Genomic DNA, 27,692 nt, shown 5'->3' on the forward strand with positions numbered 1-27,692 from the left:
ACCGATTATGTTCAAGCCTAAAACAGCAATCAGCTGTAATGGTCCGCTTGACTTATGCTGTAATATCTGAAGTTCAATCACTCCTAGGTGACCTACTTCTGTTGCAAAGGATGTAGCAGAAGGAAATAATTTAGGCCTCTGGGCCTTTCCAGACATAGGGAGAGGTGAGGCTAGGGTGACACATTTGATACCCCTCACACTTTGAAAAGTATTTCACCCATTGAAAGTTGAGACAATGAAATCGAAATTCTCAAATACATACTGACAGCGTGTTGCACTTGAGGGCAGACGCTTCTGTGTGGCGGACAGTCGACAGCTCCAGCTATTGAGCTTTTATGCATAGAAACTCACTTAACAACTGCAAGTAAGCACTCACTCAATAAACTGAAAATAACTCCACGGTATGAACGGGATCTCATTGAAGCTGTTTTTCTACTCACATAAGAGACCTGGACAAGAAATTATGGGGTGGGAGGGGGGTAGTGTGGAGGTGGGAGAGGGGGGTGTTTGTCTGTCTGTAAACTGAATAGCTAACAGCACTTGTGGTGGATTATAGTTGCCCTTCACAAAAGAATCCTGCAGCTGCCATACAGGATGACTAAGAATCAATTTCTGCTGTTGCAATGTATAACGGTGTATGGAGATTTACAGTGAACCTGTTCACATCCATTTACAGCATTAGTTATTACTAGTAACTCATGTACGTAATCCATGTAGTGTTAACACACTTTGTGGAAAATAAACATCACTGGGTTGTCCTCACACTGCATCGCCATTGTTCATAAGGTGTGCTGCGGAAGGGTCAGCATAACATTGTGAAACACCCTGTATTTGCTTCTTGTGACGTAGTGGGGTAGAGAAAGTAGGGACTAACCTGCACATTCTTTAGTTTGCAGAGGAGAGTGCATAGCCACAATCCTATCACATGAAATCCTCATTTAGCATAGCTATGGCAAGAAACAGAATATATATTACAGAAACAAAAGGTAGTAAAAACAGTTTCAATCACTTACATCACTACAGCATAAAACAAAAGTAAAAAAAAAAAAAGAAAAAAGAAAATTTATGGAGATGTGAGGAGTGGAGTACATCAATAAAGCTTAGTCTAATGGCTATGAGATGTTTATGAAAGGGCTAGATGGGAATGATAGGTTCATTGTTTGTGACAGGTACTCTGAGGTGGGACTAAGACTTAAGGAGCAAGACAGCTTCACAAGATGCTGTTGGCAATGTTGTTCCAGCTGTTGGATAGCAACAGTTTCTGCCAAATATATGGTGTGCTAGAAATTTCTGTCACAGAGCAAAACAATTTTGCAAAAAGTGCAGAGATAGTTACATACTTATGGTCTGAGCTTTGACAGTGTGATTATGTTGGACCAGTTACTGAAGCGAGAAACTGATGGAATCAGAAAAGGTGAAGATCCTAATGAATGAATGGTTGATGGCCAGAAATATTAATTTTAATGGAAAGTCCTTTAGGAAGTACTTCAAGTATTGAACAATTTCAGTAAAAGTGTATGGAGCTGTATTCTCACCAGGATGAAGCCAAGTTTTCTGAAATGCCAGAAGTAGAATACGAAGCTGAGACAACTTTTCAAGAATACTGCTTTCAAACCTTACCACTACAACTGAATTCTGGAAATCTAACATGACTTCCAGCAATATAAAAAACAATGTCACTCTGGCCGCTTGTGTGCAGCTCTCTCTCTCTCTCTCTCTCTCTCTCTCTCTCTCTCTCTGTGTGTGTGTGTGTGTGTGTGTGTGTGTGTGTGTGTGTGTGTGAGAGAGAGAGAGAGAGAGAGAGAGAGAGAGAGAGAGAGAGAGAGAATGAATAATTAAACTAGAAACCGTGGAGACTCAAAAAACCAGTAATGTCTCTGTGCTGTTACATGTTTCTTTGCATCAAAAATCCATCAGCTACAAGTTAGAAGTTGACTTGCCTCTTTATTGTTTAAATACTTCTTGTAATTGGAGTTGCAGCTGTCTTATAAATTGATATATTTGGACAATGTAATTTGTTGCTAAATTACAAACATATTTTACAAAAGCACAAATTTAAAAACATAGATGTTTAACAACACTGTGGACACTATGGTGCTTAAGTACAGGGTGTATACGGGGACAAGGAAAAAAAATTCCCGGATTATTCCCGGATTTCTCCCGGATATCCCGTTTAAAAAAATATGCTTTTTCCCGGGCGAAAATACACCTTTTCCGTGCTAAATGACAGTACGTTTTCCGTAGATTTTCCCTCGCAACTGTAAAACTTATCAATCCTTGGAATGTTTTATACAATCGCGTAGATCTTCCCGGAAAAAAAAAGAAAAGACGGGGCAGAGAAGTTTTGGAAAGACCTTTGTTTTGCAGCAACATATACGCTGCATATTTTCGTATTACGAAAGTATAAATTCGAATTGCACCAAACACAACGCGTTAGTTTCCGGAGCGTTGAAACCGAGGTTGATATGTCCTTTTGTAAGCGAGTCATATCTCAAGCCACGAAATCTCGCCAGACGACGACAGCAGCTATTCAGAGCATAGGACAAGTGTTTTAGTCAGCCAATAGCACCATCACTTGTTACATAGCGCGAACACACAAGAGGAAAAGTTAACGGTTTACATTAATGTACACAGTACCGTATATCTACAAGAAAAGCTAAGCTTTCACATATAATATTGGTCTCTAAGATTAACACGCTACAACAGAAGCTAAGCTTTCACATGTAATATTGATCTTTTTTTGCGTGTGTTCTACTTTAAGATACATCACACAAATATGCCAGTAAATTTAAAATTATGACATAAATGTCTCGCGGCTCGAAATTTTTGTAAGTGGCTGGTCCTCAAACTGTTCAGTTTCGAACGCTCTGTGATTTAGATATCCATCCCTGTTTCTCACACGTAACATAATTCATCTTGGGTAAAAAGAAATTTACTTTGAAAGTAACGCTTTTCTAACCACCGTTCGCAATATTACCCGGAGACTGTTAGAAATAGGTTCGATTTACCAGTTGCCAGAGAGCGCCAGAAAACAGACATTATTGTGCGTGTGTAACTGCAGTGGTGTAGGAAGCCCGCATGTTCGTGTGTATAAAGCACTAAGAGAGCTTAGATTACACCATCAAAGAAACAGGGCATTAGACGATACTCCAAAGAGCATCGGAATTTTGTAAACCATACTAAAATGCATAATTCAGCTTGAAGTGCAAATTGGCTTTTTCCAGATTCACGATGAAGCAGGTCCCATCTGATATTAAGCTTTTCATTGTGGTTTTTGGGATGTAAATTTTCTTGGAGTACCAGTACTATGCGATCTCATTTTTGGTTCTTTATTATGGCAGAATGCCATACATGGCAAAAGATGATAACGTGCTCTTGAAATTCAGCGAACAGTTGGAACTAGCCAATACTGTAGAATGAAACACTTCGTTTCAAATAAAATGATCACCTCAGCGGAAAGATTAATCAAGCCAAATTTCTTTAGCGAACTTGCAAAAATATTGTTCTGCAAGGCGATTAATGCTTGACTGCAACTAACTTGGAAATAAAATAATAATATATTTTTGCCCTCCGTAATCATGTGAATGTATTTTAATTCACTTGATAGCTCACGGGCACAGAAATCCGTTTTGTTTTCATGTGACGTGGGAGCTGTAAACGAAGAGAAGCAGCGAAATCACTTAACGTAAACATGGGTCACGTGCAGGTTAACCCCCTCCCCACTACAACTCAAACAGCCAAACTACAAGTAGCGCCGTAGCGGGGAGCGGGAGAAGGTACTACTTATACGCGAGTCAAATACGCATGCGCAGTGCTCATAGGAAGCAGTTCATTGTTACGAAGAATTACAGTCTGCGCCCTACGGCCTTTTTCATATTTTTGCTATTTGCAGACGCTTGTGCGTGCACGGGGTTTCGTTGTAAATTGCACATTTCCTTTGCCACTAAAATTTTTTTTCCCTCTCGTTTACATTTTATTGCTGCAGTATCATTCTCCAGTAGCAGGATACAATAACGATCTTTGCTAGAAAATCAATTCTGCAGTCAAAATTACAAAAATTTAAACGAAAGCTAAAACAATGAAAAATTCCCGGAATTCCGAAAAATTCCCGGGTTTTTCCCGGTTTTCTCCCGGATGAAAAAATTCCCGGGTTTTTCCCGGATTTCCCGGTTGTCCCGGGTCGTATACACCCTGTAAGTATTGTATGACAACAAAGATTGTCAGTTATGAATGCTGTTGGCTATTTGTCAACAGCTTTTTAACATGTGGTAACAGAAAGCTAGGTATCGCAGAGAGAGAGTAAAGATATGTGGATAGTATTCCCAACATTGTCTATATTGGTTCATGGGTTCTTTTTTTAAATTTTTTTTACCTGGTATCCATTCCGATGAAAATAGAAGCAGCTGCATCAGTATTTATCTTCTCATTTTTCACTATCTCCAAAAGACATTCTTCTAAATTATCATCACTGAAACATAGGGAATGCACCTTATTTATGTTTACTTTGATGAATGCTATGAAAAAGAACAAAATTCTGGAAGATTGAGCAAACATTGATTTTACCTAACATTGGCAAGGTCTGTAGCAATTTTTTCCCAGTGCTGAACAAGCATTTCTCCAAGAGGATCAACAATTTTCACACCATTGTCTTCCACTGGATTATGTGAAGCTGTCACCATTGCACCAATGGTTGCTATTAAACAGAAAAAAAAAAAATACTTCATACAAGTATCTGAGTGTTTCCTAAGCAAAATAGGCATATTGAAACTAAAATGAATTTTCATCCTTAAGAGAAAATTTGTTGACAAAAACAAACAAACTGAAAACTCAAATCATGACAGAATCAAATATTCTCTGTAACGGCACCTATTAGAACAAGTATTTTAGTGCGAAAGCACCTTTTACAATTTTTCAGTTATTAAAGATGAATTTGCTACAATGAAAATAAAGAAATTAATATGAATTTCTTCAAAAAAGAATATTCACACATCACTATCCAATAATCTTCTTCATATCAACTGTAACATGGAGCAGATGATGCTTGGTAACATCTCAGAGACAGAATTTGCAAGTCTAATCTCTCTCTCTCTTTTCTGGTATCATTCAAATTTTCCTTAACAGCACATGACAAGCATTTTTATGTCCTAAAACTAGCAATTATAATAGGGACCCATGGCACTGTGTCTACATTTGTGAAATATGTGCCACACCTGGCAGCAGAATGAACCAAGGAATTTGGTCTGTGTGTCACACAGACCATTAACCAAATAACAAATTATTCCATAAGGTTTCAGGATTGCAGCCAAATGCCTTTGATTTCTTGTCACGATGTATCAGCTACAACCAGGTAGCTGTCTTTGTATCAGTTTTAAAATTGGAGATTCCTTGTATAGACTGATAAAAACTGGCAGGTTGTGCGTGGGAAAAGATGTGTGCTGCTTTACTGCCATTGGGTGAATTTAGGGCCCTCTGTTCACTATATAACAGGCAGTCAAATGAAAACGGGCAGATGGATAACAAGTAAGCAAACTGTTTATTATTTCAAAAGTAATTGTGGTAATCGTTAATACATTTATCCCCCTGTGAGATAGGATGGTCAATGCCTTCATGCAAAAATGTTTGTGGTGGCCTACAGAACCATGATTGTACCCAGGTGTGCACTTCCTTGCCTGAAGCAAACTGATGGTCACAAACTAATTTCTTCAGGACTCCAAAAACATGGAAATTGTATAGGGATGTACAGGTACTGTATGGAGAGCGTGTAAGTGCTTCCCAGCAAAACTTCAGTAGTATAGCTGAAACATCCTTGACAACATGCTGGTGGGCATAATCCTGCAACAGAATGATGCCGTCCATCAACATTCTTGGGTGTTTGATGGTGCACTTCAATTTTTGAAAGTGTATACACATACCACAGTATGTTCAGTGTGGTGCTACGTTCCAGAAAATCAATGAGCTGCGGGCCATAGCAGTCAAAGCAAGAGGTCATCATGACTTTTCCAGAGCTGGCATGACTTATTTTCACTACAACTGCAAAAGCTTCACTGGGGAACCCTTACACATCCTCCATACAGTCCCAATTTCTCCTCATGTGATTTCCTTATTTTTTAAGTCCTAGAGATAGACATTCCTGGCTGTCGATTTGCTTCAGACAAAGACGAGCACACCTGCATACAATAATGATTCTGCAGGCAGCCAAAAACATTTTTCCGTGAAGGCACTGACTGTCTTGTCTCACAGTTGGATAAACATATTAACAGTTATAACACTTACTTTTGAAATAATAAAGACTACTTACCTTTTTCCATCTGCCTTTCATTTGACAACCCTTAAACACTGAAGCGCCAAAGAAACTGGTATAGGCATGCATATTCAAATACAGAGATATGTAAATGTGCAGAATACGGTGCTGCAGTTCGCAATTTCTGTATAAGACAACAAGTGTCTGGTGCTGTTACAATGACAGGTTATCAAAATTTAAGTGAATCTGAACTTGGCGTTACAATCGGCGCACGAGTGGTGGGACACAGCATCTCCGAGGTAGCGATGAAGTGGGGATTCTCCCAAACCATCTTTTGACAAGGGTACTGTGAATTTCAGGAATCAAGTAAAACATCCAATCTCAGACATCTCTGCAGCCGGGAAAAGATCCTGCAAGAATGGGACCAATGATGACTGAGGAGAATCGTTCGATGTGACACAAGTGTGACAAATTGCTGCAGATGTCGATACTGGGGCACCATCAAGTGTCAGCGTGCGAACCATTCAACAAAACATCATTGACATGGGCTTTCGGAGCCAAAGGCCCACTCGTATACCTTTGATGACTGCATGACACAAAGCTTTAGGCCTCACCTGGGCCTGTCAACACCGACATTGGACTGTTGATGACTGGGAATATGTTGCCTGATCGGACGAGTCTCATTTAAAATTGTATCAAGTGGATGGACGTGTAGACGTGGAGACAATCTCATGAATCCTGGCCACCCTGCATGTCAGCAGGGAGCTATTCAAGTTGGTGCAGGCTCTGTAATGATGTGGGACATGAGCAGTTGGAGTGATACAGAACCCCTGATATGTCTAGATACGACTGACAGGTCACACATACATAAGCATCCTGTCTGATCACCTGCCTCCATTCATGGCCATTGTGCATTCTGAGGGACTTCGGCAATTCCAGCAGGACAATGTGACACTTCATACATCCAGAATTGCTACAGAGCGGCTCCAAGAACACACTTCCGAGTTTAAGCATTTCCGCTGGCCATCAAATTCCCCAGACATGGACATTATTGAGCATATCTGGGATTCCTTGCAATGTACTGTTCAGAAGAGATCTCCACTGCTCATACTCTTACAGATTGATGGATAGCACTGCAGAATTCATGGTGTCAATTCCCTCCAGCACTACTTCAGACATTAGTTGAGTCTATGCCATTTTGTGTTGCAGCATTTTCGCAGGCATCCTTTGATTGCTAGTGCACTGGGTACATGTCTCTGATACTGACAGCATTGTAAAGGGATTGGGACACCTACTGTCTGCATTCACAGAAAATGGATGTTCTTCACATCAGATTTGCAGTTTTAATGAGGAGTGAACTTGATAAGTCACAAGATAAAGAGGATAAGGTGGTGTTCAAATCAAGGGTATTGCTCTGATATTTGGGCAACATTTCATCTAAATTAGGCAGAATCCTTTCAAAAATATATATGTGTTGTGTCTGCCCTCTGATGTGGTACACAGTGACATACACAGAGAGTGCTACATGCCCAGCAGTCTTCAGCATGGTGCCACAAAGTCACAATCGGTCATCACATACAAGGCGCACCTAACAGGAACAACATTATGCTTCCAACACATGACTTGCAAACAGAAAGACAATTTAGGAGAAAATACGAGCAGCCCTCTTAGATTGTCTGCTGCTGACGGTGTCATTTACTGTCTCATAAAGTCATCAGATGATCAAAACCAATTGCCAAATGATTTAGACATGATATTTGTGTAGTGTAAATTGACTCTAAATAATGAAAAGTATGAAATCATCCACATGAGTACTAAAGGAATCTTCTAAACTTGATAAAGTCCACAAATCTAGAGACTGTGAATTAAATTAAATACTTAGGGATTACAGTTACGAATAACTTAAATTGGAATGCTCACGTAGATAATGCTGTGGGGAAAGTTAAGCAAAGACTGTGATTTACGGGCATAACACTTAGAAGATGCAACAGTTATACTAAAGCGACTGCCTACATTATGCTCATGCATCCTCTTCAGGAATATTTCTGCACGGTGTGGGATCTAAACCTACATAGGGAGAAATAACCACTGTAATCAAATAAGAGAAATCAGAGCCTACATGGAAAGATGTAAGAGTTTGTTTTTCCAGTGCAGTGTTCAAGGGTGAAATGGCAGAGAAACAGCTTGAAGGTGGTTTGATGAACCCTCTACCAGCCACTTAATTGTGAACTGCAAAGTAGTCATGTAGATGTTTATGTAGACAGATCCATCTGCTGATAGTTATGCCTGATGCCAGAGAAAGTGCTGATACAAAGGACTACTTCCCTCACCCGCCAAATAGTTCACAGAGGAATATACTTGTACCGAGTGCAGACTTAACTGTGCACACTTCACTTGGATAGCTGTAGTTATCACACTAGTTCCATTTGCAGTTATCAATGAGTCATCAGCAGTTGTCAACAAGTATTATTACACTACCACATTCATCATCAGGTTTTGCACTTTTTAAGTCTATACTGATGTACAATTAGATTAGTTAGTGTTCATTAAGTTATGTTAGACCAGTGTTCACAACTTTTACATGCCTTCTCATCGAACTAGAGTTTGTATTATGTACATTATTTTAATAAATGGTTGTTAACTATCACTTTGTGTCAACATTATTTTTGTTGTAGTCATAGCCTTGTGACAAGACAGCTGCAGTGTGTAAGCAAACATGTCAATACAGAAACAACTTTCTGTGGCGTGGGGTTCACTTCCTGCTATCTTCATGATATGTGCCAAACTTATTTGGTGAATACAACTTTTTGAAACCCCACAGTGATGCATAAGTTTGAAATCTGCCTCAAAGGTGCCTACAGCCTCCCTCTGTAACAGTGATAAAGCGTGGCACCCTGTGATGTCACCCTCAGGCTTGGCGACGCTTCAAACAATGAAGAAGAGGTCACATTTTAGAAGTTCATGTGAGGTTAAAGAGGGTTAAAGATGACAAATTGGCACCAAATTTCACCACAATTATGCCCAGTGCCATCATGGAGGTGTCGAACAACAAGAATGTTGTCACACCTTCTCTTATCCTCATCTTAGCCCTTCTTTTGACGCCCCTGAGTTGAAATTGTGGTTTTATTATGGGTAGCCAGGGAAAACGTTTCATACACAACATTGCTCAGAATCGACAAGAAAGCCCTCAGGAGGTAGCTAATGGGCATCAATGAAACCACCTCTTCTCTTAAGATGTTGAGTCATACAAAATTCGCACTTGAAAATGACAGTTCAACAATGTGATGAGCAACAGGACGACATTCTTCACAATATCAACACTGCTGACACCTCCGTCCTCCCACAGATGATCCAACCCTACTTTAAGGACATTGTGGTACTGCAACCCCACTGAAGGTGCTCAGACACCTTTGGAGTATACTGTGACTGCTATGTTTTCCTCTGGTCTACAGGATGGAACCACTAGGGACTGTTCAACACCATTTGATGAAATCTGAATGTTGATTTTGAGCAGCAACGGATATTCATGATTTGCCAGCCTTCCTGTGTCGTTTCCTCCAGTGGCGAAAACATGGATTGGTGGGGGAAGGGGAGGTTGCAATATTGACATGTATGTGAATAAAATGGCAAAGGGTACCTTTAAGGCACCTCCCCCCCTCCTCCTCCCTGTTTGGGAATATCTTTGGTGCCACCAACACACATTTGTTGAGCACATTAAAAATATACCTGACAGAAACTTCGACACCCATTCAGCTGAGTGGTGACTCATGGCTGCTCTAGTGCCTCAGGGCACACAACCCCTTCGACACTCTTTAGGTGGGGTTGTTGATTCTGTATCTGAAATGTTTTCCTCAGCCTCCCATAAGAAAACTGCACGATTTCAACTCTGGGTATCACAGCTCTGACCTCCATTGCAGAGATTTCAAAATGAGGGGAGAAATGTGAGTTACAGGGGTGTGACAACTCCCCTTTCGTGTAATACATCCACGATGACACTGGGCAGAATTGTGGTGAAATTTGGTGCCAGTGTGAAATCATTAACCCACCTTACATCTCACATGAATTTCTAAGCTATGGCTTTTTTTTCACATGTCAACACCTTTCTGTTTGAAGCGTCTTCAAACCAGAGGAGGAAGTCACAGGGTGCCATGCTTTTTCACCATTACTGAGGAACATTGTAGGCACACCTGAGTCAAATTTCAAACTTATGCTTTGCAACTGGAGACAATTACAGTGTTTCGAAAAAGTGATTTTTTTTTCACAGTGTATAAATTAAATAATTTCCCAGTCACTTACAAAGAACTGAGCTCTTCTCAATGTGGTAAAGTGTGATCCAAATTTGCAGAATGCTGCAGTCTACAAGTCAGTGTAAAAAGGTTACTCTAGCCAGAGCACGTGCACATTACATGAAAAGAGCATGGGATATGATCGCCACACTTGTCATTTACAGCACAGGACAGACAGCCATATCTGAGGATTATCATCTCCATGTGACATTGCATCAATCCTTCTGGGATGCAGTTATCTGATCTATGGAAATAGATTTGGCTTATTAACCATGATGGTAGCTTGCAGATGGATACAATATAGGGGCTGATGATTTCTTCAATTTTGCTACAATTACAGAATTTTACGCTTAATGGAACATACAGTGACAATTAATTTTATCAATTTGACCACTGAATTTTAACTCCATTGGTTTTCAGTTTGGCAGAGAACATGCATGCAGTAGCACTGTTATGCATGCCCCTCAGATCTCAAATGGAGCAATATGTGACATTGACAAGAGCAGTCACGCAACCAACACCTATTCATAAGTGCCACAGTGCCAATTTTTGGCATAAATTTAGTAACGTGCACCAACACTCCCCATTTGTAAAACTCACTTGAGAATGGCTGCTCAGATTGTGGCAAGGATTTGATGCCACCAGGCTGAAATCCAAAAACCTCATGAAATACTTAATACAATGGGAAAATTTCAAGATGGGCAATTGAAATACTATTGTGGTTCCTAAAATAGTAAGCTGACAGACTAACAACAACAACAAAAACATTGTTGTTGTTGTGGTCTTCAGTCCTGAGACTGGTTTGATGCAGCTCTCCATGCTACTCTATCCTGTGCAAGCTGCTTCATCTCCCAGTACCTACTGCAACCTACATCCTTCTGAATCTGCTTAGTGTATTCATCTCTTGGTCTCCCTCTACGATTTTTACCCTCCACGCTGTCCTCCAATACTAAATTGGTGATCCCTTGATGCCTCAGAACATGTCCTACCAACCGATCCCTTCTTCTGGTCAAGTTGTGCCACAAACTTCTCTTCTCCCCAATCCTATTCAATACTTCCTCATTAGTTATGTGATCTACCCATCTAATCTTCAGCATTCTTCTGTAGCACCACATTTCGAAAGCTTCTATTCTCTTCTTGTCCAAACTATTTATCGTCCATGTTTCACTTCTATACATGGCTACACTCGATACAAATACTTTCAGAAATGACTTCCTGACACTTAAATCTATACTCGATGTTAACAAATTTTTCTTCTTCAGAAACGCTTTCCTTGACATTGCCAGTCTACATTTTATATCTTCTCTACTTCGACCATCATCAGTTATTTTGTTCCCCAAATAGCAAAACTCCTTTACTACTTTAAGTGTCTCATTTCCTAATCTAATTCCATCAGCATCACCCGACTTAATTCAACTACATTCCATTATCCTCGTTTTGCTTTTGTTGATGTTCATTTTATTTCCTCCTTTCAAGACACTATCCATTCCGTTCAACTGCTCTTCCAAGTCCTTTGCTGTCTCTGACAGAATTACAATGTCATCGGCGAACCTCAAAGTTTTTATTTCTTCTCCATGGATTTTAATACCTACTCCGAATTTTTCTTTTGTTTCCTTTATTGCTTGCTCAATATACAGATTGAATAAAATCGGGGAGAGGCTACAACCCTGTCTTACTCCCTTCCCAACCACTGCTTCCCTTTCATATCCCTCGACTCTTATAACTGCCATCTGGTTTCTGTACAAATTGTAAATAGCCTTTCGCTCCCTGTATTTTACCCCTGCCACCTTTAGAATTTGAAAGAGAGTATTCCAGTCAACATTGTCAAAAGCTTTCTCTAAGTCTACAAATGCTAGAAACGTAGGTTTGCCTTTCCTTAATCTTTCTTCTAAGATAAGTCGTAAGGTCAGTATTGCCTCACGTGTTCCAGTGTTTCTACGGAATCCAAACATTGTAGTGTATAATATCTCACACTACTGCTAGATGATCAATTAGACCAAGAGTCACCTGTTACGTGTTCCACAAAAAAGCTGTTAAAACTTGGTACACCATCAGGGCACATCATTATGTACAACACCTATGTTATTGGTCCCCTGGCTGTATGATTGCTTTCATTGACTGACATAATCTCTCATACTTACCATCTAAATCACTGACCTAGAATAAAACCAATTCTAGCACTAATGGAATACCAACCTAGACTTTGTTGTATGATGTCTAAATAAAACTGTTTATTACTTGAGTTCAACACCCAACAAAGTATCTACTCATACCCACCTATTTGAATTTGTCATTATAGGTGTTTGTGGTCTGGTTATCTGCCAGAGGCTTATCTAAAACTTTCTGAAATGTATTTGGTTGGTCAGTTCTAATGACACACTAGTAAATCCCATCGTCTGAGGGATAGGATAGTTTGAGGGAAGAGACCAAACAGCGAAGTCATCGGTCTCATCGGATTAGGGAAGGATGGGGAAGAAAGTCGGCTGTGACCTTTCAAAGGAACCATCCCGGCCGGCATTTGCCTGGAGCGATTTAGGGAAACCACGGAAAACCTAAATCAGGATGGCCGGACGCGGGATTGAACCGTCGTCCCCCCGAATGTGAGACCAATGGCATCATCTGAGGGTTTCTTCCCAGTTGCCATAATTCCTTGGTAAAAATTAAAAGATCTATTGAGTTTGAAAATACACAAACAACACTCTCTCACCTACCACCAACAATCCTCACAAAAAAGAAAACACACTGTTTTAATAATCAATACCAGTCTGTTCCAGCAAGAATGTTTCAGTGAAGAAGCAATTAAACACAAATTACTGAGCTGACAAGAAATATCAATGGATATGTACAACCCTAAAATCAAACATTGTCTTGCAACTGGGGAGCACAATTCCAATAGGATGAGGAGGCTGAAATTCAATAGTGTGTTAGCACTGATGTCATTTGAAATCAAGCACATGTTGAGGGAAGCATATGCAGCATGTAAATGCTAATCTGGTATTTATTTGCAATGGTTTTGGCGAATCTGCAGACAATGTACTCAGAATCACTGTAGAAAGAGTTGAACCTTGCACCACATGAAAAACACATATGGTTTCTCAGTATCTAAGCCATCACAGTCAGCTACAAAAAGTTTGAAATTTTAAGCAAGATAACAGATACAACAGTGTTATTTTACAAGCATAATTGGGCAATCAGAAAAATTCTCTTGTCTGGAAGTCAAAATTTTGTTGTTGTTGAATTGCACCTGCTTTTCATTTGCTTTCCTTAGACCAGTTGTTTCTGTCCAACATTTTCCTATCATTAAATTTCAACGTAGACTTGTGATTTTTGAAAGGACTGCAAGTGTAATGCTGACTGCAACACCTAGAGCTACCACAAGTTCTCTAATGTGTAAAAAAGCAAATGGGTTCTTTCCAGCTGTTATGTTTCTCCTCCCTCAAAATCATCATCATCATCATCATCATCATTACTTGCATCTTCAATACGGTCATTTACACAACATGCGCAGAGCACCTAAAAACTCAAATACTGATTCAGGGATAATTCAACTTAATTTTATTATCTGTTACATTCTTTTGATTACTGGAATTATAATGAGCTTGTTAGTTTGTCTAAAAATCATACTAATCATGGAATAACAGTAACATTTCATTACCACTGTTCATACATAAATATATACATGATTACTGACTTCCTGATAAAGTAGATAAAACATATATTTATAAACAAGGAATTCATAGAATCATAAAACATATATTTATAAACAAGGTATTCACAGAATCAACAATGAAAATATGTTAGCAACACCTACACTCATTTAATTTCAGAGTAATTAACGTTTTTATATAACACATTGTTACTGAAGTAGAATCACATATTTAGGAATGCTAATCACCATAAGTTAACAGAGAAATTATTACTGTATCTGAAAGTTAATGTTCAAACGAATATCCATCCACTATTCAGTTATTAGAACTGTAAATCTTTAATTGTAGAGTGTGAAAATTGGGCAAGCAACAATAGACTACTTCAGTTGTAATTACTTCAAGAGGCATGTTGGAAGCCATTTTAGTTGAATCTGCAGTGAGTTTTGAAATGAGCAATATCTGTGTCCACCAACATGGGAAATGTATCATACATGATTTAGTGCAGATTACAAGTCAGGAAAACGTACCACGTGTAACCTAAACTTCATATTCCAGTTGTTTACTCAACGATTCAAATGACTGTTTTTGATATTTCACTGTGAAATTGTAATTTTTTCCATTGGCAGTGTTAACATTCCAATAATGGCTAATGCTTACTGTAGCAACAGGATCAGGCTACAAAAGGTGTTATTTCCAAAAGAAACTGATAGAGCACATCATTTTCGCACTGATATGACTATCAGATTTGAAGAACAGTGTTTTAAGATTTTTATTTAGTGACTGTGTTAATTATTTGTTTGTCATATGTGAATAGTTGTGATTGTATATCTAGTTATTACACTCGGCTACAACTGGAAGACATCATCAAAGTGTGGTATGTGGCTATCAGTTTATCTCTATCATAACAACAGTAGACAGGTCACAAACTGGCCACATACAGTTGTTTTTTCAGCATCCAAGTGTAATTAAAGTGCAATTTTTTATGTGGACTACATTATTGACAGTTGGTTATTCCCACAAAATACTTTTCACCCAGTTTCAGCAGAAGGGCTGCTACCAGAGTCTACTATACAGTTGAAAACAGATAAGCTAAAATTGGACTCTAAATATGCACCACCCAAAGATTTATCAAGTATTTTCCATCCAGTTAGTCCACTATATTTGTGTAGGAATCACTTGTATTTATTTATTGCAAGGTAGTCAATTTTGAACCACGATAAACAATGATTAAAACCTTTTCAGCAGATAACATCAATTGCTTCTATTAAGTAAAAGGTCACCCAATACGCTGACTGTTGTTTCAGTTCTAGTGCAATGTGGTTGCTCCATATCTCATGCACACATTGTCATGCAAACAAACTGGATTATTTTTGAAAAGCTTCCAACACAGCAAACAAATTCTTTTTCTCACTTGCTATTCAGCCACACTTAATAAATATGGCACCCATCTGGCATAGAGCTTAATTCTTCTTGTGAAATGTTTAATTTGGTAAAACTTCAAAACTGAACTTAGGAGATGGAATATACTACTTGGAAAAATGTGAGATAAAATGCACTGACCTTAGTCAAAAAAATATCTGTATTTTTGACACAGTCTTTCATTGCTGCCCTAAAAACATTTGCGTTACCCTTATTTGGGGTGTAGAAGAATTTATCATCCAAGGGCAGTTTGATGGATTAGTTGGTTTACAGGTGGGAGAAGGGACCAAACTATGAGGTCATCAGTCCCTTGTTCCTAATAAAACAATGCCACAAGTGTGAGAATAAAATGCACGAAACATATAACATAAAACGAAAAGAAAGGAAATGACACAAGAACGAAGGGAAGGCAATGAACACTAAAGGAACAAAAGAGGACAAGAAAACAACAGAGAGATGCTAGAAACAGAAGAGAGTAAAACATGAAAGCAGGTTACAGTGGCTGGCAAACCATGAGAATAAAAAGCAAAAGCCAGCCACTCTGCAACACATTAAAACCTCCACCCTAAAAGCACTAGGGCGGAGGACACAGAGGGACTAAGGACATGCGCTAAAACCCGCAAAGAAGTATAAAACCCACTCTCATGGATAAAACATAAAACTAAACCTGCTGTGGAGGCATTGTCGCCCAACATCGAAGGCAGGGTGCTGGGAAAGTTAAAAGTCTGCCGCAGAGTGGCTAAAAGTCGGCAGTCCAGCAAGAGGTGGATGACTGTCATTTGGAAGCCATAGCGACACTGAGGTGGGTCCTTGCAGCATAGTAGATATCCATGTGTTAGCCACGTATGGCCAATGCGGAGCCGGCAGAGGACAACTGATTCCCCTCGAGAGGCCCACATGGAAGACTTCCACACATTCATAGTCTCCTTAATGACACGCAGTTTGTTATGTGTGCTGTTATGCCATTCCATCTCCCAAAGCCGGAAAACCCTGCGGTGTAAGGCTAAATGCAGGTCAGCTTCGGAGATGCCTATCTCCAGAAGCGGTTTCCGCGTCGCCTGTTTGGCCAGCCTGTCGGCAAGTTCGTTGCCGGGGATTCTGACGTTTCCTATGGTCCACACAAACACCACGAAACGGTAGGAGTATTCCAGGGCATGCATCGATTCCTGAATGGACACTTGCAGAGGGTGGCAAGGGTAGCACTGGTCGATAGCTTGTAGGCTGCTCGATGAGTCAGTACACAGGAGAAATGACTCACCAGGGTATGAGCGGATGTACTCAAGAGCATGAGATATGACCGCCAGCTCTGTAGTGAACACACTGCAGCCAACTGGCAAGGAGTGCTGCTCAATATGTCCTCCATGAACATATGCAAAGCCTCCGTGATCATCAGCCATTGAGCCATCGGTGAAAACCACTTCAGAGCCCCGGAACATGTCAAGAATCGTGAGGAAGTGACAGCGGAGAACGGCAGGGTTAACGGAGTCCTTAGGGCCATGCAAAAAGTCGAGATGAAGGTGCGGCCAAGGTGTGCACCATGGACGCATACGTGAATAGACCGCAAGTAGATATGGTAAAGGGAAGAACTCCAGTTTGGAGCACGAACACCAATCGTTAGCCCCGATCTGGGCCGCCGATGCAGAGCTGGACTGCCCCAGTGGGAAAAGGGGATGGTAATTTGGATGCTCAAGGGAACTATGAATATGTGCTGCGTACCTGGCAAGCAGCTGTGCACGTCTGATCTGCAGTGGAGGGACACCAGCCTCCACCAGTACGCTTGTCACCGGACTCATCCTAAAAATTCCTATCACTAATCAAACCCCACAGTGGTGCACAGGGTCGAGTAAATACAATACTGAAGCAATGCCGAACCATAAACCGCACTCCCATAGTCAATTCGGGATTGGACAAGGGCTCTCTAGAGCTGCAGCAGCGTAGAGCGATGTGCACCCCAATTGGTATTGCTCAGGCAACGGAGGGCATTGAGGTGCTGCCAGCACTTCTGCTTAACCTGACGAAGATGAGGGAGCCAAGTCAATCGAGCGTCAAAAAGCAATCCTGGAAACTGATATGTCTCCACTACAGTGAGTGGATGGTCATTAATGTAAAGAGTGGGTTCCAGATGAACAGTACTACACCGACAGAAGTGCATGACACACAACTTTGGGGCTGAGAATTGGAAGCCATGAGCTAGAGCCCATGACTGCACCTTGTGGATGGCTCCCTGGAGACGCCACTCAGCAACACCAGTACTGGAGCAGCAGTACGAAATGCAGAAGTCACCTGCATACAGAGGTGAGACGGAGGACCCGACAGCTGCTGCTAGACCGTTAATGGCCACTAAAAATAGAGAGACACTCAATACAGAACCCTGCGGAACTTCATTTCCTGGATATGGATGGAAGCATGGGAGTCACCAAATTGGACACGGAAAGTATGGAGTGGATAAAAAATCGGGAGTGGCCCCGGAGACCCTACTCATACAATGTGGCAAGGATATGATGTCGCCAAATCGTGTCGTACGCTTTACGGAAGTCAAAAAAAGATGGCAATCAGGTGTTGCCATCTGGAAAAAGCTGTTCGGATGGCAGACTCGATGGACACAAGATTATCAGTGGTAGAGCAACCCTGGCGGAAGCCGCCCCGACATAAGAGCCAGCAAACCACGTGACACCAGGACCCAACCCAACCACCGACACACTATATGTTCCAGGAGCTGTGTCGGGGTAATTTGCAAGGACACTGAGGAGCTCCCACTCTGTAAATGGGACGTTATAGGATTCACTGTAGCATGTAGTGAATGAGAGGACGTTCCCTTCCAGCCGCCGTTTTAGTGTGCGAAAGGCTGGGAGGGTAATTCTCCGACACCGAGGCTTGAGCAAAGTGCTTGGCAATCGCGTTTGCGTCAGTGCTTAACTCGCCATTTATGGTAACACCAGGGACAGCTCACATCGATGTTACCGTGTGGGGGAGATTCAGAGGTGACAGCAGAGGTGGAAGTTCCCCAGTCCACCTTTTTAAAAGTCCATCTGGCAGGCGTCCATGCGGCTGATGCTGGGGCAACAACAGGAAGATGGGGAAGTGGTCACTACCACATTGGTCATCTTGTGCTCTCCAGTGGATAGATGGGAAAAGTCCTGGGTTGCAAATTGATAAATCAATGGGCGAGTAACTACCATGAGCCACACTGAAATGTGTGGTGGCCCCAGTACTTAAGAGGCAGAGGTCGAATTGTGATAGTAAAGTTTTGATATCTCTGCCTTAGCCAGTAAGCACGGTACCAACCCACAAGGGGTTATGGGCATTAAAATCTCCCAGAAGTAGGAAAGGTTTAGGGAGTTGATCAATCAGTGCAGCTAATACATTCAGGGGTACTGCACCACCTGGAGGAAGATATATATTGCAGACAGTTATTTCCTGTGTCATCCTTATTCTGACAGCCACAGCTTCAAGAGGGGTTTGAAGGGGCACATGTTCACTACAGACCAAGTTTAGGACATAAATGCAAACTCCACCTGACACACTATTATAGTCGCTACAGTTCCTGTAATATCCCTTATAGCTGCAGAGGGCAGGGGTCCACATTGCTGGGAACTAGGTTTCCTTGAGGGCAATGCAGATAGCAGGTGTAAAGCTTAACAGTTGCCATAGCTCAGCCAGGCAGAGGAAAAAACCATTGCAATTCCACCAGAGGATGACATCGTGAGACTGAGAAGGCAGGGAACATTCAATGAGGCAGTTAACACCTCAGAGTCACCTGCTGCCACCGATTTATTGCCTGAGCAGTCTATATCTATTGTGTCTGAGGGTCTGGCGAGATCTAGGTCCTCAGCGGACGCAAAAATCTCCACCCCATCCTCAGCCGCAGAGCTTGTAGGTAGTGGTGGTGTGGGTGCCACAACAATTTCCTTGGCCTTAGGGGTTTTCTTTTTGGATTTCTCTCACTGCTCCTTGGGTTTCCCTGGCTGGGAGGACTTCACTGGCTCAGTCTCCGGGACTGAGGATGAGTGTGAACCCCTATGACCTCCTGCTTTTGGGCTCTTCAGCCACTGGCAGGTATCATCTTTCCCACTAGAAGAAACCTGGGAAGGGAGTGACCCACGGGACCCCTTCCTAGCAAGAGAAACTGAAGAAGACTCACGCTTCTCCAGCTTAGAAGTGGGGAGGGACATATCCGATGGTTGGGGGGGGGGGGGGGGGTGTTGCTCCCGAAGTAGGTGGTGCAGGAGCAACAGGGAGGGAAATGCCCCCCACCACCAAGGGGGCAGTTGTAGGCTTCCGGCTCTGGGAGGTGACCTGGGTTGGCGAGGCTAATGGTGCCAGAACTGTTGTAGCGGCGGCATAAGACTATGTCATACACACAGGATGCAAGCTTTCAAATTTTCTTTTAGCCTCAATGTAGGTCAGTCTGTCCAGGGTCTTGTAATCCATGATTTTCCTTTCTTTCTGGAGAATCCTGCAGTCAGGCGTGCAAGGCAAATGGTGTTCTCCGCAGTTGACACAGATAGGAGACAGGGTACATGGAGTATTGGGATGTGATGGGCATCTGCAATCTCGGCATGTGATGCTGGAAGTACAGCAGGAAGACAGATGGCTGAACTTCCAGCACTTAAAGCACTGCATCGGGGGAGGGATATAGGGCTTTACATCACACCGTAGACCATCATCTTGACCTTCTCAGGCAATGCATCACCCTCAAAGGCCAAGATGAAGGCACCAGTGTCAACCTGATTATCCTTCAGACCCCAGTGGACATGCCGGATGAAATGTACACCTCGCTGCTCTAAATGGTGCACAGCTCATTGTCGGACTGCAAAAGAAAGTCTCTGTGAAATATGATAGCCTGGACCATATTTCAGCTCTTATGGGGCGTGATGATTACAGAAACATCCCCCAGATTGTCACAAGTGAGCAACTCCCGTGGCTGGGCAGAGGATGCTGTTTTGATCAAGACTGGCCCAGATCTCATTTTGGACAAGCCCTCCACCTCTCCACACTTGTCCTCTAAATGCTCGACAAAAAACTAAGGCTTTATCGTCATGAAAGATTCTCCATCAGCTCTCTAACATACAAGGTACTGGGACAAATAAGATCTGCTGCCATCCTCAGCCTGACATTCCTCCCATGTTGTGGCCAGGGAGGGCAACAATTTGGGGTCATACTTCTGTGCGCTGAATTGAGCTCGTGATCGCTTACAGACTGCTGGTGTTTCACCACCAGCAAGAGATGATGGACTACGCTTCATCACGTGTCATCTGCCCTGATGCCACCCACTCCGACCAGGGGCCCTCCCCCCCGGGTGCCACCCAGCCACAGCAAAGGCCACCTAGAAGGATGGCCATTGCCGGGAGTCCCGATGCCCCAGGGGGATGGGCATCTACCCCTTGGCATACATGGGGAGTTAACGGTGCAGACATCAGCAGAGGGGTCCTTGTGTGGTCAGGGGGCTACAACCAACAGACTGGCTACTGTGCTGGAAATCAGGTGCAAAGGACGTCCATGGTCATTGTCAACACAGAAATCGACACTGCATAGTGCTTGGTGGAAAACACACCCAGGAAGGTGTCCTCACCCAAGAGATGGAGAATGGGCAGGACTACAATGCGACGACGAGAAATTGGGCTAAGATCTCAATGCATGATGAACTCAATGCACCTTGTGAGGTGCCCTTCCCCAATTGGCTCGCTCTTTGGGAAAATTTTGAAGAATGGAAGGCAAACCCTAAAGGGGAACATCACATAAAGGCCAAAACGTGTGAAACTCCTTTTAGTCGCCTCATATGACAGGCAGGAATACCTCGGGCCTATTCTCACCCCCAGACTCGCAGGGGGAACAGTTTGATGGATATACACATGTTTAGCACACAAGTAAAGGCAACATTTAGATAAAATTCAAACTATTTTTTATTCATGTTAGACAGTTCAGAAAGTTATTCTGTACTATGAAATAAAAATGTGTAAGAAGGGGCTTAACATATTGATTAACTCACACTGGAAACAAAATTAATATTTCAAGAGTTTGGAATGGGTCTGGGTCATACAGCCTAGCCTTGGTCTTAATTTTCTATTTCTTGGAATAATGACATAATACAAATGTCTATTAAGATATAAAATGATGGCTAACTGTCAACAATAACAACATTATGTCAATATTTCTGAGCATGACATGGATCTCTACCATAAAGCATCTTCACAGCCACCATACTTACACCTATCACCAATTTCTTAATCTTGCGCTGCCACCACGAATCATACTGCATCCACCAACATCACTGATGTCACCTTCACCATAGCGGCCACCACCACCACAGATAAAACAGTCTGTTCAAAATTCAAACACTACAGTTTTTCATATTTAAAAAATTTCATTCATCCACGCTGCAATCAAATTGGAATTCCAAACTATGCAAGCATGCAGTCTACTTCCACATCGTATAATTTTGTAACAAGTTAGTTAACAATCAAAGAAAGGTAGCTATGTGATTATTAGCACAGTTGTTTAATTTTCATTTTGTTTACTCTTACAAGTCATTAAACAGTTTATCTTCCCCTCAATCATAAACTTTTTTTCATTTTCACATTGCTTCTTTGTATCATCTATTTTCAAAAATATGCTAGTACTATTTGATCAAGTTTTCAGTCACAAAAATCTTTGACTACTTATCCAGTAACATCTTGAATCTAATAGGTGTTAGAATTAACTTAAAAAACAATCTGAAATCATATCTGCTTCACAGCTTCTAATCCAAAGAATAACTTTTGAATGTGTAATAATATAATCGTGGTTGTAATTTGTGTGTGTGTGTGTGTGTGTGTGTGTGTGTGTGTGTGTGTGTGAAACTGAACATAAGTAAATCAATGGATGTAAAGAATTAAAGGCTAAACATTAATGTGAAGGGGAATCATACAAAAGGTCAGCACACTGCCACATTTATCACTGAAAAAGTGTATTATAATTTCAAAATTGATATGTTCCACAATATAGCAAGAAATCACAATTACAATCCATGGAACATACAAGTAACTATAACCATTGATAAATAGATTTCTACTGAAATATCTCAACAGCTGTTTTGTAACACCAAACAAAGTAACTAAGATTCGACTCCTCTTTCTTGAGTACTTGCTTCAGGCCGTGATGCATGAACAATTGCTTCTTCGCCCGCACCTGCATCTTGCAACATGAAGCTGAGTAAATAAGAAATACCATTGATCTGATAAACCTAACTGCTTTCACTGCTTTCTAGTATTATGATAATACCTGCCTCCGCCTATCTAGCCTGCACTCTGATGTTACTTCATTTACTGAAGATATTGAGAATCTCATTAATTACCTGGAGATGAAATATGGCAACTGCAAGCTTGTGCTTATTGGAGATATCAATCTTGACATAAGATGTAAGACACAAATTGTTGCTTGCTCTTTGAACTGTATAAGCTGCCAGTTTGTTCTGTATTAATGAACAGCCAACAACACAAGTGGTATGCTTGGGCTATATAATTACCAACTCAGACAAATAGAAATTATGAAGGGAGTTCAATGAGTAATGCAACTTTTTTTCCTTGGCCAATTTCAGCGGCAAAAATGCATAATTGTAGTAGGCGATCGTGGAATATTCCCACTTCAGTCCCTATAGTTTCACGAAGTTCCGACAAGTGGCAGCCCTGTACATAGTTCAAAATGACATCTGTAATGGAGATGCGTTCCAAGCAGGGAGTTCTCATTGAGCTTCTCATGACAGAGAACCAGACCGTGACAGATATCCATGGACGCTTGTAGAATGTCTACAGAGAGCTGACAGTGAACAAATGCACGATGAGTCATTGGATGAGGCATCTGTCGTCATCACAATGAGATTGTGCAAACCTGTCCAATCTCCCACATGCCACCTGGCAACACACAACTGTGACTCCTGCAATGCTGGAACATTCAGACACTCACCTCTGAGGTGGTCAGCAAATCACAAAGAAATACCTCAAACACACTGGATATTTAAAGGAGTGTGCCCACTGGGTTCCTCATCACCTAAGACCATAAAGAGCAACAAAGGGCCATCTGTGTGGAATTATTTGCATTTTTTGAGGCTGACGATAACAATGTTTTGTCAAACATCGCCACAAAACTTCATTGGACTGCTCTTCCTCCTTCCCCTTACAGCCCAAATGTCGCACCTTCCAACTTCCACCTGTTTGTTCCAATGAAGGATACACTCTGTGAGAAGCAGAATGTGGATGATGCATAGGTTGTTGATGCAACAAGACATTGGCTCTGACATCTAACCAATAAAGTGGTACCATGTGGGCATATAGCTACAAGCATCAAAATGTTCAAGGACCCCTAGTGAGGAAACAGCGCACCTGTGACATTTTTGTCATATAAAAAAATATTGAGCATGCAGTAAAGGAAACAAAAGAAAAATTTGGAGTAGAAATTAAAATCCATGGAGGAGAAATAACTCTGCAGTTTGCTGATGACATTGTAATTCTGTGAGAGACAGCAAAGGACACAGAATATAGACTTAAATATTAGGAAATCTCTTCTGGAGGTATTTGTCTGGAGTGTAGCCATGTATGGAAGGGAAATATAATTGCTTAACAGTTTAGATAAGAAGAGAGTTGAAGCTTTTGAAATGTGGTGCTACAGAAGTATGCTGAAAATTATATGGATAGATCGTGTAACTGAGACAGGAAATTTGTGACACAACTTGACTAAAGAATGGATCGGTTGACAGGATACATTCTGATACATCAAAGGATCACCACTTTAATGTTGGAGGGAAGAGAGGGAGTTAGAAATAATAGAGAGTGACCAAGAGATGAATACACTAAGCAGAATCAGATGGATGTAGGTTGCAGTAGTTACTTGGAGAGAAAGTTTGCATGGAGGGCTGCATCAAACCAGTCTCTCGACTGAAGACCACAACAATAACAACAATTTTTTTTCCTTTTATATCCTCTAAATATGTTAAAATTTTGTGTACATAGTTTTTTGTTTTTTTTTATTTTATTTTATTTTTTGCACTCTATATTGATTACAGTGATCATTTCCCAGATTTTTATGAAACTTGTCACAACATACAGACAGTTCAAGGTGAAAAGAAAATTTTAAAAATTAATGAACAGAGTTGCACATATATGCTATGAAAAATAGTTGCTTAGTAATGTGAGCAGTTCAATTTCTTTGTATCAAGGTAGGATAGCATACAAATTAAAACATTTGGTTTCAGTGATAATTTTATAGTCTTGTCATCACAAAGTATCACTTTCACTTTTGCTGTATGTCATAAACACAATGCATCATAATATGTTGAAGTAAGTGACAGATGATTTCTGCAAGTCATGGGCTGATTTCACTTACTACCCCACAAGCAAATTTATATTCAGTTCATTCCTCATATTTTCCATTGATACTTGTGCGATTCACAAATTACAAAATACCAAATCTGAACCTCCATATCAGTAACACACATCAGAAAAGAAGTTACAGTTCTTTGTGAAAGTAATTTGCCATTTGCCATCCCCACTAGTGGAATTTGGCATTTCAATTTCTCTCATTTGAATGTATATTTCCAAGCACCATATGAATGAACACTTATTTGTCATGTTTGCCACTTACACTTCTACTTCTCTGCATACATTTTTTACATTATGCTTATGTTTAGCCAATGGCAAATCCTTACACTGGGCTACAACGGAGATAATCTGTTAGTCTTTAGCGGAGTATATGGTATGATGAATATATGTGCAAAGTTCAACAACATACATTTATACTCTACAAGTCACACTTTATACTGTGGGATGAACGACAGTTTTTATACCAACCACCCCCTTTCCTATTTGCAAGTAGTGCATGAGATAAATAACTGTCAGTAAGAGTATCTTACGAACTCAAATGTTTCTGATTTTTATCATTACAGCCATTTCATGAGATATATATGGGAGAACATAATAAGTTTCTCAAAACTTTTTGGAAAATCTGTTGTGACTCGCCGATCTTTCAAAGTGCCGCCACGCAGTTACGCGCATCCTCTACATGTGGCGTTATCTGCCAGCCATGGAGCAGCAGCGCCACCTAAGCAGCCAGCCAGCCAGCCAGCGGCCGCTGGACTTGGACTCAGTTATGATTTAACTGTTAGAGTGTACACACTTCTTACTCTATTTACTTGATCTGTGACTTTCATGTATTGCATCTTCCTTGAAATATATTTGTTCAACTTGGAAGTTATAACAATTGGCGACGAGGTAGTGATTTTTCTTTTCCATCGTTGACCCACATGTTTCCATGGCTACTTTAGAGCAACTATTGCAAGGTCTCATGGAACAGCAAATGCTTCTCACAAATGCAATTTGTGATTTTGTCGCGGCATCAAATGCGGGGTCTCTTGTCATCGTCTCTACCTCCTTTCCCTCCTTACGACGAGATGGCGGAAGACTGGTCTGATTACGAAAAATGTCTTCGACAGCACTTCTTGGCATTTCATGTAGCAGACGAACAAACATGTAAGTCTCTGTTCCTTTCACGGACTTCACCTCAAATGTATCGGTTGTTGTCGCAATTGGCTCCTTTGAAAGATCCTATGTCTTTGTCCTTTGCTGAAATGTGCTCACATCTGCCCGTCTATTTTCAAAAGCAAATGCATGTGGTAGCCTCTCGTGTTGCCTTTTATTGTTGTCAAAAACAACGGAATCAATCCTATCGCGCTTGGGCTGCTGAACTTCACGGCCTCAGTAGAAAGTGTCAATTTGTTACTGAAGCTCACAAAGAATCCTACGCCGATTCCATGGTACGGGATGCTATTATCCGATTGGAGCCCGACAAATAAGTTAGGCTACGTGCCCTTCAGTTGGCAAATCCGACTCTAGATGAAGTCCTACCCATTGCTCAGTCTTTTGAAATTTCTCGCGCCACTGGAGCGCAAATAGAGGCATGGGGTGACGTCAGGGAAATACAACCTCTGTGCGATGTTGACGAAGCGCATGGCGTGTCCCCATCAGCCGACATGGCTACAGTACGCTCCCAAGCACAGCCTCGGCCTAACCATAAACAATCCTCTAAGAACTGCAGCAAAACCCACAGCAACTTCCTTCATGTCCGCGGTGGTTTACGAAACATTCACGAGAAGATTGTCCACAATGTTAGGTCGCGTGTCACAAATGTAAAAAAAAGGGTCATGTGTCATCCGTTTGCAAATCCATCCGCATACATGAGGTTCATGAACATGACTCTGATTCTGTGTTGTCTGTCAATTGTACTTCTTCCCTTTCAGGGAAGTTATTCCTCACTGTCCAAATACTTGGTCGAGGTGTTCGCATGCAGGTGGATACTGGTTCTGCTGCCACTATCATCAATTCTCAGACGTATCTTCAGTTGGGTTCTCCAACCCTGTCACCTGTCACTAGGCAATTACGGACTCTCTTGGGACAATTTGATGCTGAGGTATCGTACAAATCTGTTGTTCGCACTATTCCCACATTTGTGGTCGACCATAGTAACGCAGAGAATCTTTTTGGTTTCAATGCCTTTTGCGTTTTTGGGTTCGCCATAGATGACTCTGTCAATATCGTCTCTCATGCTATTCCTTATGCTCAACTGGATTCCTTGTCGACAACATTTTCGTCCCTTTTTTCTCCTGGGTTAGGCCGTGCAAACGACTTTGAAACTCATATCACGCTCAAACCCACTGCTCGGCCTAAGTTTTTTAGGGCTCGGCCCATTCCTGTGGCCCTTCGTGATCAGGTCAAATGGGAGCTGGATCGTCTCACTGCTTCAGGGGTCTTGCTTCCTGTCACTTCCAGTGAGTGGTCCTCTCCTGTTGTTGTCACTGGCTCCACCACTGAGGAACATCTTCAAACTCTCCGCACACTTTTTCATGTCTTACAGACTGCTGGTCTGAAGTGTAATCTTCAAAAATCAAAATTTTTTCAGGCCTCTATCACGTACTTGGGGTGTCAACTCTCTCGGGATGGTATTCGTGCGCTTCAGCAAACTGTCACTGTGATCGATGCCCTTCCTCGCCCTACATCTGTTAAGAAACTGCAGGCCTTCTTGGGGAAAATAGCATACTATCACAAGTTTTTACCATCTGCTGCTTCGGTGGCT

The 27,692-nt window shown here is 41.4% G+C and overlaps 1 protein-coding gene across 1 annotated transcript in view; it reads right to left on the reverse strand.

The window, feature by feature from the left end:
- Nucleotides 1–27,692, reverse strand: part of LOC126175753 (phosphoacetylglucosamine mutase) — a 135,136-nt gene that overhangs the window by 69,622 nt on the left and 37,822 nt on the right. The window contains exons 3-4 of the mRNA XM_049922718.1: nt 4,564–4,693; nt 4,373–4,468 (exon numbers count right to left, since the gene is read on the reverse strand). Coding sequence (XP_049778675.1) covers nt 4,373–4,468; nt 4,564–4,693 — 226 coding nt within the window. The remainder of the gene's footprint in view (nt 1–4,372; nt 4,469–4,563; nt 4,694–27,692) is intronic.

This window comes from Schistocerca cancellata, chromosome 3 (assembly GCF_023864275.1).
Source record: "Schistocerca cancellata isolate TAMUIC-IGC-003103 chromosome 3, iqSchCanc2.1, whole genome shotgun sequence".
NCBI classification, from domain to species: Eukaryota; Metazoa; Arthropoda; class Insecta; order Orthoptera; family Acrididae; genus Schistocerca; species Schistocerca cancellata.